We start from the raw sequence: 16,826 nt of genomic DNA on the forward strand, positions 1-16,826 counted from the left end.
ATTCATGAGGGACTCATCGGAAGAGCCACAGGCTTAGTGTTCTGGCCGTGGTTGAACGCGGATATTAAAAAAATGTTGGAGAGCTGCTCAGTTTGCCGAAAATGCGCTTACAAACAGTAAAGTGAGCCCTTTATGATCAGGCCTACACCAGGCCATGCATGGTACCGTGTAGGCATTGACATTTTCAGCATGGGAGAAGCTCGTACCTGTCTGTTTTCGATGCCTATTCCAACTTCCCGGAAGTGGAAAGCTGACTTGCACAACATCCAGTGCAGTAATTGAGAAGCTAAGCACCATCTCTTCAAGATACAGCATTCCAATGGAAGTGTGCGCTGACAATGGGCCCCAGTTTTCGTCTTATGAATTTTCGCTCTTTGCATCCAGGTACGATTTCAAACACGTCACGTCAAGTCCGGAGTTCTTGCTATCAAATGAACTCGCTGAAAATGGGGTCCAAATCGTGAAAAGGATCCTAAAGAAAACGGAGACAAATGACGACTTTTGGCTCGGGCTGCTCGGCCACAGATCCACTCCACTCGAAGACGGCCGCTCCCCCGTTGAGCTGCTACAGAGCAGAAGACTTCGCACTCGGCTTCTGGACTTCAGGCTGCAGCCAAGTAGACCAGTGTTCAAACGAGCCCAGGCAGACACTCGAGGGAGAATTCTACCTCCTCTCAAAACCGGAGATGTTGTGAGGGCGAGGGAAGAGACATGGAATTGCCGAGCTCAAGTTACCGAAGCACTGGCACCAAGGTCTTATCGAGTAGTTACAGAAGATCGCCAAGTGCTGCGACGCAACAAATAGCATTTACTTCTGACCGGTGAGCTGTTTCAGCAAGAAGCCATCTAACGTGACGATCTAGAGGGCGAACATGCAAGTGCTCTACAACCCACAACACCCGCTGCAGCAACAGTACAGGCGTCGGTGAGCTCTGGAACCTCCCCTCAGGCACAGCTACTTGTGACTACGATGGGGCAGGCTGTGAGCTTAACGGCTCCGTAGGCTCCTCCATTACGCCGATCCATCAGAGCTACCAGACCACCGCAACGCCTGCGCTATGATCAAAATTTTAACGAAGTGCTTCGCATCTATTCCTCGCAGGAGGAAAGATGTATCATGAACGACGCACGTGCCAAGCCCGGCGCGACCGTGCGTCATCATTGCCAAATTCAAGATTAGCGTCTTGGTCGGCCACGCCTCCCTCAGCTATAAAAGTGATGTGCCTTCTAAATAAATGCTTTTCGTTCAATGACCCGTCTCGACTGATACAGCCTGGTGTGCGAGTCCTTGTAGAAAATGGGTTTGTTTTTTGCTCCTTTTGCTCCTTCTGAAGCGCATGTCCTCTTTTTACAACAGCGCGACTAGACAGTTGCGCAGACCAAACGGCAGGCGTAGGATTTTAGACATATAGCATAATCTTGGTAATATGTGCCTCGATTTCTGGCATGAACCTCGAACAAGGGACGACCAACAACGAGCTTGTAATTAATAATTCTCACAAATCCCTCAGCTTTCAAAGTTTAGTATTTTCATAATTACTGTGCTCGTAGGGGTCTTTCAAGGCCAAAAAAATCAACACCCGAAAACGTCTTGTCTGTCCACGTCCCTTTACAAATGTGATTCCTGCACCAATCTCAACAATGGCGTTTCATTGCACAAAAGTGCTAGTAGTATTAAACGAGTGCTGTGTCAAACTTGTATCAAGTGCAATGTACTCAGCCACTTTACCCACCTCCGATGCTTCTTGCGGGCCCTGTGATGAGCCTCAAGGCCCTCTGACAAGGTCTTCAGCTTCTCTGGCTCTACTTGAGTGAATGTGTGGTCACCAAACCACTGCACCCAGAGCTGCACAAACAAAGGTTTCCTGTAGAGACACGCTGTCACAAAATTGAGGAAAACTCCATGAACAAAAAAAAAAAAAAAAAAAAAAAAAAAAAGAGGGATAAAATAGAAGGTGCCCTAAATATCAAGTTGCTATAAACCATGGGTAAGAGCACTTTTCATTTTCTCCCACCACCTCATTCTATGCACGACTTATATTCTTTACCCTTTATTACCCGCTCTAATTTCTGGGGCACACTATTGAAACTATACGACACCTAAGGGAGGCGTAACAATTTCCAACGCATGAGGAAATGTCGTCACGCACCATTGGTGCGGCTCGAATTTGTCACTTATATGCTTTCAGCGCTTTCAAAAGTGCCCGTTCAAAACTACTGGACATAAAAATCAAGGTAATTGACATGCTGCCAGTGAAAAGTGTTTTTTAAGAAAGGGAAAAAATGCTGAGGACAGAGTTCGCTGAAGCAATCATGCTTCCAAGTTGGTGTTCTAGACGCTGCTAGCTATGGCAGGCAAACGTCTCCCAGGATGCAACCCTTTCTACCCCATAAAATTTCTTGAATCGATTCCTTGCATGTATGACACATTCTAGCCTATCGTATCAATGTGAATGACTCTGCTTCATTTCTTTAGCTTTTTATCTTGGTTTTAAACGAAACCGAAATGCGTGCATGCATGCAAAGCAAACCTACATTTTGAAATCGATATTAACATTTCCACTTTCCCATGAAAATGTTATAGTTTCTGCCTGATGTGACTGTGGTAGAGCCTGTATAGTACTGTGCAATGACCTTTAATTAAAGAGATACAGAAGCAAAATTGGGACTTTTCTGTGGAGATTGCTGAAATCGCACTCAGAAAGTGAGATTGTCAAAAGTTGGTCTTCATTTCATGCATTTTCGCAAGTTCTCTCTCTCCAACATGCACGCACAAATAAGAGTCAAGAGCCCATAGCATCCTTCACTCTGAACAGCCTGACACCAACCTTGCCGTCTTCAGACATGATGTGGTGACCCCGTACTTCATCTGGCCGCACCAGCTTGCCCGGCCACGAAGGAAAGCCCTTGCTTTGACCCCACACCAGGTCCCCAATGTCAAATGTGCGTGGTTGTGGAGGAAGTGGAGGAGATTCTCGCTCGTCCTCTGTAACGCACAAGAAGCAAATCGCAATAAACATGAGCCAGAGGAAACCACATTAGATTACAAACCAATGCAAGTAATGCTGAACAGGCTCATTATGATGGTTTATTAATATTTACCCTTCCTATCATCATCATCATCATCAGCCTGGCTATAACCACTGCCGGCCGAAAGCCTCTCCCATATTTCTCCAATTAACCTGATTCTGTGCTAGCTGCATCCACTTGACCCCTGCGAACTTCTTAACCTCATCTGCCGACCTAATTTTCTGCCGCCCCCTGCTATGCTTTCCTTCCCTTGGAATCCAGTTTGTTACCCTAAGCGACCATCGCTTATCCTCCATTCGCACTACATGTCCTGCCCATGCCCATTTCTTCTTCTTAATTTCCACTAGAATGTCGGTAACTTGAGTTATTTCTCTGACCCACTCTGCACGCTTCCTATCTGTTGATGTTACCCCTACCATTTTTTGTTCCATAGCCCTCTGGGTTGTCCTAAACTTAAGTAGAACCCTCTTGGTTAACCTACACGTTTCAGCCCCATAGGTAAGTACAGGTAAGATGCAACTGTTGTATATCTTCCCCTTGAGCGATACCGGTAAGCTGCTGGTCATAATCTGTGAATGCTTGCCAAATGCGCTCCATCCCAATCTTATTCTTCTTGTTATTTCCTTTTCATGGTCCAGATCTGCGGTTACTACCTGCTTACCCTTACTATAGTACGATTTTAAGCACTGCGATGCAGACAGCTAGAGTCTGGAACCAAAAGCAAACAGCAAAATGTGCCTGGCAATGAACGACTTTATCAGTTAAAAAAAGCCTGTCTTCAGATGTTTCGTTTGGTTTACGGGCTTCAACATCCCAAAGCGACTGTGGTTATGAGGGAGACTTCAGTAGGGGGCAGCAAAAATTTTGACCCACTAAGGTTCTTTAATGTGCCCTGATATCTCACAGTACACAAGCATCTTGCTTTTTGCCTTCACCGAAAAGTGCATGCTGTGACCAGGATTGAATCCGCATCCTTGGAAAGACTCGTCAAGTGCCCTAGCCAACGAGCCACCACAGCGGGGCATCATTAACTTCTTAAGGGCTTCTCACAAGCGATTGGGACTTTTTTTGCTTATGACGAGCTGAGGTCGTCATAGCTTTTCCGCAATGTTTCAAGGGGCTTTTGGCGAGCTCAGCTCTTGAAACAGTACTTTACCACATAAAACGTTGATGGCAGCACGGGTAACATCGTTGGCGTTTTTCTTGAATGTGATTTTGAACACTAGATGGCGGAATCCCTGCATCCCGTTTCCCGCGTTTTCTAAAACATAGCATCATGCGTGTGTGGATCTGGTGCGGGAGATTATTCTGTGTCGGATGATAGCGCAAGTACTGACGATGCCATTTTCCGCCGCACATCCCGCCAACAGGGAAGAAGAAAAAACCGACACGCTGCTGTGTAGTGTACTACCTGAAGCGAGACTGCAATGGGAAAAACATCCGCAAGGAAACAAGGGTCTGGTGCAGGTGGTGCGAGAAGGCCCTCTGCACAGTGCTATGCTTCGAACGCTACCGCACGGATAGTGGTCGCATCTAGTTTGAATGCATCTAGAAGCAATGGTGCATCTTTTGCATGGCAATTCTAAGCCACTTCGTACTATCTGTACTTTCAAGAATTTATTTTTTTATTTCTCAATGCTCCTCAAAGGTGTAAGATATAGAGTATTGCACAAGAGGGTAGGTAATGACTAATAAAATATAATTATTTACCAGAAATTGTTTCTGTGATCTTTTTGTGTTTCAAACACGTTACTGAAACATTTTACGTAATAAAAAAATTTTGAAATTTTGGAACAATTTTTCTATTTATTTGGCCTTTAAGGGGTTAAATTCTTAGTGATGCAGGCAGGAGTGAACTCTAGATTAGATAAACAATAGCCTATAAATACTTTTATTTTTTAAGCACATGAAAATATGTATAAGGCCGCACACTGTCACTCACCAGCTGAGTCATCTCGGAACTCATCCTGGGTAAGAAAAAGCAGCTCCCGCCTGCGACGCTTGGGGTCCTTCTTGGCTTTCTGCTTGGCCACATCACTGTCCTCAAAAGAATCCACACTAGTCACGCTTGTCCGCAGCAGCTCGTGACAGGACTCCACACCCGAGTCCCCGCTGCTTGTCCCACCCGTGGAAGGCTGCCTTTCACCCAAGATCTCATCACTGGCACACTCCTGCTGCTGCGGCGGGTGTGGTAGTGGCAGGCTAGCATCTACTGCGGCACAGCCGGGCTCATCTATTGTCCCTGTGCTGGACGATATGTGGCCTTCCTGCTCAGTCCCACAAGCTGTCCACTCAAAAGGCCCTCCCTGACTCACCTCATACACTGGCCCTGTCTGGACAGGGACGGTGGATGACACCGATGGACTGCCTTCACCCGCTTCCACCAAAAGGCTCTGTACCCCTACACTATTAACATGCATGCAGTCGCTCTCTGACGTGTCTGTCCCCGTTGTGTATGTTGAAAAGCCCTCACTCGCGGGGCTTGGCAGCTGCTCATCGCACCTTTGATGACCTGCTGGGCTGTCTTGCGCTGCTGCTTCAAATGCACTGTCAACATCGGCACACCCTGTATTTGTTTCGTGGCCCTCCACTGATGGTTCTGAGCTGACCTCGAAGCACATCATTGGCGCACCAAGATCAACCTTTGAAATGTCTTGGCCCTCTGTCGTGCTGGCAGGCTCTGTTACCGCTGATGATATTAAAGTCTCTGGGGGTGGCACGGCTGCACTCACTGTGACAATTTTGTGCTGCTCTGTCAACTGCTGCTGTGGCAATGATGGCGGTGGAGGAGCAGGGGGCTGCGTTGGTAAGTGAGGATGCAGCCGTGGTTGGAGCTGTGGTTGGAGCTGTGGTTGGAGCTGTTGTTGGAGCTGTGGTTGGAGCTGTGGTTGGAGCTGTGTTTGGAGCTGTGATTGGAGCTGTGACTGGAGCTGTGACTGGAACTGTGGTTGGGGCTGTGGTTGGGGCTGTGGTTGAAGCTGTGGCTGGAGCTGTGGTTGCAGCTGTGGTTGCAGCTGAGTCTGAGGCTGCAGTTGTGGCTGTGCTTGCTGTATTGTGGGGCATGGCTCCTGCAGAACAGTGATGGGCTGTGGCTGTGCCGTGACCATGTTGTGCATGGGCATGCCCACCAGCCCCAGAGATGGCACCATGCCCATCACCAGCTGTGTGGGGTTCACAGAGGGCAAGGTACCATAGTTGAGCAGGGATGGCTGCATAACAGAGGCCTGCCCAGCTGGAAACACAGTGACCGTGGGTAGGCCAGCCTGCTGCAGACTCGACACTGTCAGGCTTAGCATGTTCAGACCACCCCGGCCCACTTCGGTCATTCCGTACTTGGTCTTGGAAGTGCCGTCATCCTGAAAGAAGGGAGACACTGGTCAGTATGCAGTAAAAACACTTCTTCTCCACTTTGCAAGAAAATGTCCTCTAAGGCAGCAATTATGTGCCCGTTGCAAGCATGCATCACATCACTGTTAGAGTCCAAGATTATGTGAAGCTGCATGAGCTGCTCCCTCAATTACTCGCACAATGAGACATCATGTAATGCCCAAAGTATTAACGCCATCCATGTCTCTTCAGTCTCCTTCTAATGCAATGAACAAGAGGTATGAACTATGCTTGTGAACTTAAAAGAAATGTTGAAAGGTATGACACACAGTTAGCTTCAGGGAGTCAGAAGATTGAACCAGAACATCTGAGCTGGGCTCTGCTAATGATGGCTCCATGCCACTTTTCTTTCCTCACTGGATCCAAGCTCAGTACGGCCGTCCATCTTAGCGTTGGAGGAGGCGGGACAGATAGATAACCTCCAAGTTTTCAACCAGTCAGTTACTGGCTTTCAAACACGGGCTTTATGTAAGAGTCTTACAACTGGCGCAATTAAAGAGATTTGAATGTTCATGACTATACAACGTGCATTTGAGTATCAAAACTCAAAAGGGGCAAAAAATTTATTCACATTAACCAGAGCATTTTTTTGCAATACTTCTTGAGGACGGAATTAAAACAAACCACCACATTCTACCTAATTTCACCGAATTTATAATGTGAAAGGTAGTCACACATACAACTCAATGGTACCTTGGAGCTATGTGCTAAGACATGCGGTATTACTCCTGCTTTAGGACTACCTCATTCCCCCTTAAGAAATGTGCACGCTTCATTGGTTCATATCAATATAAGGCAAACGGGTTGTGAGGCAGTGTAAAAGCTAATTAGGTTTCCGACAACAACCATGTGAATAAGAGCTAATTAAAACGGTGACGCTGTGATTTCATGGCAGCTTATGCATGCATCATATGACCTTAAATGAGTCGTTAATATCGCATTTCCATTCATCGAATGAAACTGAGCATGCAACTAGGTGGAGAAAGAGCAACTATGCGAAAAAAATCAATTATGAAGTAGTTACCGAGTGTAGGTATATTCAGTGTGGCAGTATGCACCTCCCTATGCCTTGCACAATTAAAAAGAAATACAAAAAATGTGGTGTGTCTACCTTCAAAGGGACCAACAACTAATGTAAAAAATGCTGTAAAACGTTTTACTGAGGATGTTTCGGTCAGTGTGTGCACCTGTTTTTACGTACCTTAATGTTGGAAACCATGATCAGTGAGAACGACGATTAAAAAGCCATAAAATGTAATGTACTGGAACTTAATCATCTATCAGACAGTAATTACACAAATTTGGCGTCCATTAGTGTCCAGTTGAGTTTCCGCACCAAATGCTACTATGGTGCAGTGACGTACGCCTCACTGACGAAAGCTTTTGTAGATCTCCATACGAAATAAATGCAGAACAATGTGGTTTATCTAGTGACAAAAGCTAAAACCACGTTATCAGCAATACAATGAAGCATTGGCTTTGAAAGGCACCCTGGAGACAACCAAAGAAGGATGGAAGCACACTCGAGCACTTTGGAGCAATAAAATGAGTTTTGGAACATCTTAAATGTGTATTGGAGCACATTTATAAGGTCAAATGCCTCAGATAATTGCATTTTTTTTTTATTCCCGACATATAAATTCCTCAATCTAATTCCTTTTTATGTAACATTCAATGCTTTCCAGACAGTGCGCACGTGAACGTCTGACAAGACAAGACAAAAGGCCAAAATATTTAAAGAGTTTAAAATAGCAAAGGCTGACCTAAGCAACAATTTGGAAGAGGCAAGCAGCAAACAGAATGCCTGCTTAAACATTTCATTACTGAACATCCAGTTTTACCTAAAGCTTTTGCTTATTTTCACTTGACGGATTCAAAGATGGAGTCCACCACTTTGATGTGCTCAAGCGGCCTTACCAGCCTAAAGTTCATATCAATGGGCACGACAGTACCATTCCATCTTGTGCATATCCTTTTTGGTCCTACACCTGCACTGATAAATTCCCGACCACAGGCCAGTAAAAGTGCCTTCAAGGAGGTTGGATGCCACTCAAGGGTAGCCTTTTCTTCAGCTTTTTTACTTCACTACTCTCTGTTTTTAGCTCAGCAGCTCTTCACGTTTTTGCTTGAACGGCTTTAAATGCAACATCTCAATGATAGGCCCTGTTTGGCTTTCCAATACCACACCAGGAACAGGTTTAAATCAGAGCTCAAAAATGTTTTAATAACAAGATGTAACATTATTTGACTTTGCCTGCGACTTCGTTCTGCTGCCTGTACAATCTTTTTTCTTTTTATCCTTATAACGTGGTCTAGTGGCATTTTATTATCCACAAAACATTTTTATAGAAATTGTGGAGATTTATCTTTCTACTCTTTAAAATGGTGGTGCATTTTAGTTAAACTTTTCTCAATGCTGCATTCTTTTTTGAACACTTTCATGTCGTTCATGCGCACGGGAGGTCCCAATTCAGTCCCCGACTGCAAGACCTCCTTCTGAATTTATGCATCATGCTCACAAAGAAAAATAATCTCTTCTTTTTCAAACACCTTTGAGAAGGTTTCTAGTGGTTGGCACCTTCAGCACACCACTCCATAACGCTTCAAGCATGCTTTTGTTCAACATGGGCCTGACACGCTTGTCACTGACAAAGAGGCTCAATGGTATATACCTGCTTGTTTTTACAGTAAAAACATTTGAAAACTTTTTGTAGGTTTTACAGCCAGAGAAGTTTCCTAATGGCTTGCGGTAGTTCGTGCTATTTTGCTTGCTCCTCTCGGTTCTCTTCCCACTGGCAATTCAAAAGGATGGGAAAGAATGCTATGTCACATGCACAATGCATTTTTCCACAGTTAATTCCCTCCACTTGCTTGTGGCTTATGAAATATTTACTTGCGAACAAATATTTATTATTCTCCATCCTTCCCTAGCTCCGTAAATTTTATTTGTATTAAACCCAGTGCAAGATGCATTATACCTCTGAACTCAAACCATTTCTCTGTTCAGCTAAATTTGATAGCAAAACATCTTAACAGCCAGTTTGGAGCAGTTTTGAAGCAATATTGCATTTTGGAGAAGTCTGGAGTAGAATGGAGCAAATGGAGCAGCACTTCACCCCTGCATGAACAACAAACATTTCGAAGTCATTGAAGACTGCTTACGAGTATGAATGCATTATAGTCCTGCATGCAAAAGCTTTTCTAGTGAGGTTTTTGACACTTTTCCAAGTTCCTTTTTACTGGTACTTATGTGGTGTGTGTGTCTGCTTATTCTACACGAGACTACCATGCATCATATGGTATCTGGAAGCCGTGATCGCTGAAACTTGTGTTTAAAAGTACACAATTGAAGGTACATATGCTATTGGTTCAAATCCCTGTCACAAGGTAGCCTCCAAATTGACCAGCACACATCAGATAAGATTTCATTTCCCAAATACCTTTACTATATTCGTTTGTGCATTCAGTTAAGGCTCATTATAAGGACCAGTGCCACGAAGGTACTGTAAAAAATTTACCTATCCTTCCCCTCTGCGCTATATCCTAATAAAGTTATTCTGTCGCTATCCCTTTTCTATAGACCGAGAAGTACTATACTCCGTTTCATACATCAAGTGCAACAGTGCCAAAGCTAGAGCTCTTGTTTGTGCTTCCCGCATCCGCGATGAAAAATAGTGCCTGCTCTTGACGAGAGGAAATAATAGTTGCTTTGTCTGCAAGCTTAATACATCTTACATTTGCCATCAACTCCATAAAAAGCACCTTTTTTAGGTAGAAAAGATCAAATTCAGTGAATTTGTATGTTTTGTTTGTCGTTTTCATTCGTGTTGCGTTTTCGCTGCCCCGCAACCCTGCCAGTGGTGCCCTCCGTGCTGCACAACGTAGTGACCTCGACTGCCTCTTTGGCACGGACTTTTTCTCCAAGATACGCACTACGAAAATGTCCAGGCACGTGAAGCAAGTTATTGCAAACATGTATGTTCAGAATAGAGCCCGTTTCCGCAGAAACCACTCGGCCACGGAACAAGCGCATAGTGATACGCCTTTTTTTTTTTCTTGCGTAGCTTTCGCTGCTTTGCACCTGATGTTTGAAACGGAGTATAACTTATTGTCACTAATCAGCTAAGCACTGTTTGCTTGCCATCATCGCCTACTTAGAGCGGTTAGTTGGCTAAGTATGTTTATTAATCAAATGCAGGACACCGAAACAGAGCTACACAAGGATGACATTAAAAAGTATCATATTCTGGCTACGGGGGCAATAGAGCGATAGTTCCAATGCTGCAATCACCATGCAGACCCACTGATGCCATGCCTTCTTGCTCAATCCAGCACGACTGTGTAGCCATCATATGTCGTATAGTTCTTAGAAGTAAACTTTCACTTGTTTCTGTAGCCCGGCTGTCTCATTTACCTTGTGCTATATTTTTAACAATGGTTGCAATTATTTTTACAAGCACTGCTCCTGGCACTACCTGTGTAGTACTAATTACTCATAAATAATAAAAATGTTCAGAATGTAAGGCCCCTCACAACTGCGGCATTAAATTACTGCAAAAATTCTTGAGAATAATTCCCTAAAAATACTTGCCGAAATCCTGAAATAAACGCCCAAAAAAGGCCTGCCAAATTTTCAAAACTAAAACAAAAGAAGTCCAACCATTAAACATAACATCCCTAAGAAAAAAAAAAGAAGCTACACCTCACAAGTCAGCGATATTGCACCGTGATGTATGGCAAGGTTTCACTGTGAGCAGTTTGTTTCATGTAAGTTTCAATGCAAAATTGAAGTGTTAAATTCTCGTTTCTTCACTACTGTAGTGCTCAATTCTTACAACACATCACACATGATTTTTCAACTTCTGCCATCATATCATTACAGGTTTTAGTTTTAGTCAGTTGCTAATCCCTTCAAGAAGCAATACTTCGCAACAAACATTGTAAACAAACTTTGGCCTTCTGCAAATGTGAGTTACACATTGCTTTGGGGGCAACAGGTATGGTATAATGATGTGCTCCAGGCTGATATGGTGCTGATATGCATAGTAAAGACATGCTACATGCATCTCCTCTAGGATTATGCCATTATAGTTAGGCTACTCTGCTTGCCTCCAAGCACAATTTTTTCATGCACATTCAAGCAGAACATTTTATTAGCAGCAGATTACTCATACATATATAACCCCAACAATTTTTGATCACTAAGGTTAGTAGGGCTTATTTAACTCCACCTCAGACTACTACAAACTGTTCTGTAATGGCCTCACACCTATGCCAATGCAAATTATGGAGTTCAATGGCACGGCCAGATAAAATACTTCAGGGGCAACAACAGAGGATTTTTGAACATTATGAATTACCAATCAAGTTCCATTTCTCAGGCTTTGCTCTAATTTTCAACGAACAGATTTGGAAAATAGCGAGAAAAATTGATGATAAAACAGGAAAACACAAAGCCAAAACTGGATTTTAGCAAACACGTGACATCATAAGACACCAACCAATGATGACGCGATACTGTCATGAAACTGCTTGTGCACGCATCAAACAGATATAAGTCACCACAATTCATGAAATGCATTCAAAGTTTCAAAACAATCGCACAGGTTTTGGCTAATGGTGTTGCAAGACATAGTGATGCCATTTCCAGAAGCATGCATCTGCTACACTCACATAACTAGATTCCTGCTGCAGTCTTTTCCTGGGCATAATCACTGCACGTGACATTAGCACTATCAGCTTTCACCGCTGCACTATAAATAACAAACATAACATAGAAAAAAACAGAAATGCCAAAAAAAGAAAAGAACATGCTGGCTCCTTGACAGAAAACCCAAGAGAGGTTGATTATCACTTCTGCAGGGCAGTCTTCATGCTTTCAAAATGAAGTTTACCTGCACTATATTATGTTCCCCAAATTGGATAACCTCTCGCTTTTCATATTTCAGTTGCCTTGTCTGCATTTTGTTTTTTGGTAATACCCGATAAATGTGGATGACATAATGATGTGTTTCATAGCAAGTAATTTCCTCCAATGTGGTGTTCAAATTAAAGTTAGCCTCCGATTGTAGGCTAAATTCCCAGAAAGGCTGCTTTCACTGAGAATGGAGCATTGAAAAGAAAAGTAATTGCATTTTAACTCTGCCATAGGTCGTCTTCACGAGCAAACTGCAATGACATCGAGAGTTTTTATGTACAGACCTCTCAAGGCCAGACCACTGCATGTCCACACGATCATGGAGTCCTTTTCTGCCTTGGATGTCCACAAGTTTGAATCAAGTGGCAGAAAAAACGAAAACAAATGCTCCATTTCTGAACCTCATTTGCTCAGTGATAAATGAATCTTTGGCACCACACGGATGTAAACATTGCGGCAGAATGAACCAAAAGAGAAATCTTTGCCAATATAAATTTCAATGCATTGCCCTTGGTCTACCCTTTAAGCATGACAGCAGTGGCTAAAATCGCACAGGTACTTCTAAACTAAGAATAATGCCTGCCTTAATAGCGGCAAGTTCTTTTTTCTTCTCCCACAACCCAGCATTATCAGGCACATGCTATAATAAACAAATAAATAAAAGCATGCACACACAAGTCCACCATGTCTTGAGCATGCATCAGAACAAGGGGGGTAAAAAAAAAAAACAAAATGCAGTGGTGATGACTTTATTTTACTTTGAGACAACATGAGCAGTAAAGAAAATAAAACACAAACTTCTAAAAATGCTGTTGCAGGGGTGATGACATGATTTGATTCATTCACGGAGCAGAAAAACACCGAGATACCCTGCGCAGGTAGCAATTCATCTACCACAACTTTCAAAAACAGCCAACAAGTTTACGGCACAGTGCTTTTTGTACAACTTTTATGCCATGCAAGTGCGGAACATTTTACATTTGGGAAAGATGGAAGCTCTTCAGCAGTTTTTGCAGCCAATGCTTCTAAGCTTCAAGGCTTCTCTAAGCATACACATAGCTGCAAGTGCATAAAGAATGTAAAGAAAAGTTGTCACAAAAGTCGAACTCCACTGGCGCTTACCCTTTCAATTCTAGCCTTAGAACCTCACACTTGACAAAATTTCACAGCTTGGCCAATTACAGGTAAAAAAAAAGTGTAGAACTATAAACACAGTTTAAAGGTATATAGACACCAAATTTTGGTAGCATTTTCATTCTTGTTAATGATACGTAAGACAATGATATGCAAGACATAACATAGCTTTTGCCTATTTATAACTGAAGTTTTTTTCTCACCTGTTGTAGGTTTGGCGAGTTTCGGTTACAATGACATCAAAGTGAAGTTGTTGAAGTGAAACTGTGATATACTCGTTTCTTCTTCACTCATTGCGATTTCTGTTCTTGAGGGTGGCTGACTCGGTATTGTAGTGTAGCAGTACGACGGAGGTGCAAACATATCATAGTTTTCATGCCTCGCATGACCTAGACTTAATTTTGACACCATAATGTTACAGCTAAGCCACTGAAACCAAAACAGGTGAGAAAATAAATTGGATTTTATAAAATATTTCGTGGTCATAAGCAAACAGCACGTGGTGATCCATATATAGCAATACCTTATGCATCATTACAGAGAATAAAACACAGAGCCAAAAATTAGGTGTCTACACATCTTTAACAATTGTAAAACAAATGTCACTCATGCAAGGACAAAATGTAGGGTTGATCTCGCAAAACCGGATGTCTCTTTTTCACTTGCATTTCAAAGACATGCATATTATATGTCAAAGATGAATGCTAATGCTAATGCCAGTGGTTGGGTCTTTTTAGCATGCCTCTGGAAGCAAGAAGGTGAGGAGAAATGTTAGGCACTTTAAGGTTAGCAAAAACTGCTCCCCCCCCCCGTTGACTTTTTGTTAGAAAGATAGGACATGCTTCTTGGATAGCGGCCAGTTTTCGTTGTCAAAGTAGGACCTTTAGCCAAGGCAAGATATCACAGAGACCACTTAAAATAATTCTGCACATATGCATACCTGAATACATGAGGCATTACACAATGTTTAGGGTCTCAATGAGGCACCCTGTCTCTTTCAGGAAGTGGTAGTGCACATCACCCTCCCCAGTTTTTGTAAAGAAAATAATGCCGCAAATTTCTCAAGACTTGCGCAGTCAGGTTAAAACAGCTTCCCGATCTTCAATATGATTAAAAATAATTGTCACAGGCTTCCTATGCTCGTAAGACCTGAAAGTACACAAGTCAGTAGTACAATGGTATATTTCTGTGCTGAAAAATCCAATCTGTGTCCTATTCATGCCCAAAACATGAATAATAGCTACTCTCCAGAAGCTGCAAATAAGATGAATTGGATAGCTGGAGGAATGGAAATGACTTGAACTACTAAGCTATTAATACAGTAAGACCCCACTGTTACATATTTCATGGGACTGCGGAAAGAACAACAACATACTAGTCCCGAATCCTAATGGATGGGAGCGGCGAGTAAAAAAAAAAAGGTCATCATTGCCTACTTATAGGTGACTGGAAGAACATTTTGAAAACATGCCTTGTAGCCACAGTGTAGTATAATGCAGATACCCGGGCCAGTTGGTAAGAATACGTAGCTATCAAAAGCGCATTAAACGTGGCCACAGAGAGAATAGAGGGACTCACTCCATGTCCGTGTTTAGTACACTCTTGTTAGCTATGTACACACTGCAGTACATTCTTGTGCCTTCGGTCCTTTGCACCTGCAAAATGCTGCGAAGTGGCATTAATGATGTAGCATGCAGGAATTCTGCCAGTCTGCACTGCATGGGTTTCTACAAGTAGTTGGGTGCTACCAGCTTAAGAAAGCACGGCGTCTGGAAAAATTCAGCGCTCAGGATGGTAACAGCGGGGTCGACTGTACATGCTATAGCGTATATATATTCGGGTAAAAAAAAAAAACAAGGCTATTTTCATGCAAAGTGAAAAACAGAACTATTTCCCCATCTCCTCAACCTTAGAATTCGACATGAACGAGAGTTTAATTCAGCTTTTCAACAGCCGCCTTTTAAATGATGAAGCACCAACTAGCTCAACTCACAGTTCTTTTGCAATTTTCAACAGCCCCTGAAGCAACAATGAACAACAATAACTATGTTAGCTGAGGGAGAAGTGGTGGTCTGAAAAAGTGGATAGCTGAAGACAGAAGAAGCAGATCTTACTTTTGCCTAAGGGTGTACACATTATGCTCTAACCAAACTATGCAGATCAGGTGGTTTCAGTGACACAATCTGTATATAGTGTGTATAAGCAAAGTGTACAGTACTGCGACAGTAGCACATCTAAGCTACTATACCATTGTTCAGACAACAGCCTAGTGGCATGACTGCAAGCTGTTTTAGTTTTGAACAATAACAACACAGGAAGGCAGGGTACTCAATAATAGGTTGTTGCTTCAAATAGATTTGATCACAGAGATGAAGTGCGCTGAGAGCAAAAATATATATAAAAAAAAAGGATGACACGTGTAAAAGTTGTGCATGCTCAAAACATGGAGGACAAACAAACACTGCACAGTGTCAATGTCAGGCACTACACACACAGCAGGGGGGAGGGGAGGAAAAGTGAGCAAACGAACGGGGATAAAAAAAAAAAAAAAAGGGAAACGAGAATTTCAGCACTACTCTTTCGGTGCTTCAAGTGCATTTCCGATTGGACAGAGTGCAAAACGCTCGCAGATACATTTCTATATTACCAGCTCTGCACCCCTTTATGCAAAAGCAAAAAAGGTGATGTGATAACAGGGAAATGTTGAAGGCTTGCATGAGAAGCACGACACAGTAATGATGACAAAATGCAAATGGTGTGCGATGGGAGCCCGGAGATAATATTTGTATGTATATACATTATATATATATATATATATATATCTATATTTATATCTTTATGCTAAAACATATACAGTAAATATTTTTGAGCCTTGTAAAAAAAGCTGTACGGCAAAATGCAAATGATAAAGATATCTTATATTTGCCAACATATATTGGACCCTGCCAAATGAAAGGTGTCATGTGGCTGGAACAATACATTCTTCTTGAGCTACTAATCTCAACATGAGCGGCACCCATACGTAGTGCCTCTAATAAAAATGATCAGATCTGCAAATATTTTCTCTGCAGAATTACAGGCTGCCATTACAGGTGTGCAAGATTAGAATCTCACTGCTATGACAACAGACGTGCAAGGAACGATACATGCTGAACGTAATCCTCTATATGTGCACCTACTACCAATCCTAGTGCTGAGCAGTCTAGACTAAATGAGGAATACACAAAAATATGCAGATTGCCAACTGTGTCTTGCTTGTACTGTTGAGAAGTCTGCAGTGGGAAATCCTCAATATTGTGCATGGCGTTTCTTACAGCAGCAAGACAAGAAAGAAAGGAACGCACGTAAATAGATTTAA

The 16,826-nt window shown here is 42.8% G+C and overlaps 1 protein-coding gene across 2 annotated transcripts in view; it reads right to left on the reverse strand.

Annotated features, from left to right (window-relative positions):
* The window catches only part of LOC146185203 (uncharacterized), a 65,590-nt gene that overhangs the window by 10,477 nt on the left and 38,287 nt on the right, over window positions 1-16,826 (reverse strand). For both annotated transcript variants that reach the window (XM_084606171.1, XM_084606172.1), the window contains exons 6-8: window positions 4,973-6,386; window positions 2,829-2,986; window positions 1,734-1,846 (exon numbers count right to left, since the gene is read on the reverse strand). In XM_084606171.1, the coding sequence (XP_084462297.1) occupies window positions 1,734-1,846; window positions 2,829-2,986; window positions 4,973-6,386 (1,685 nt within the window). The remainder of the gene's footprint in view (window positions 1-1,733; window positions 1,847-2,828; window positions 2,987-4,972; window positions 6,387-16,826) is intronic.

Source organism: Amblyomma maculatum, chromosome 6 (assembly GCF_055883805.1).
Source record: "Amblyomma maculatum isolate TAMU_Amacu chromosome 6, ASM5588380v1, whole genome shotgun sequence".
Taxonomy (NCBI): domain Eukaryota; kingdom Metazoa; phylum Arthropoda; class Arachnida; order Ixodida; family Ixodidae; genus Amblyomma; species Amblyomma maculatum.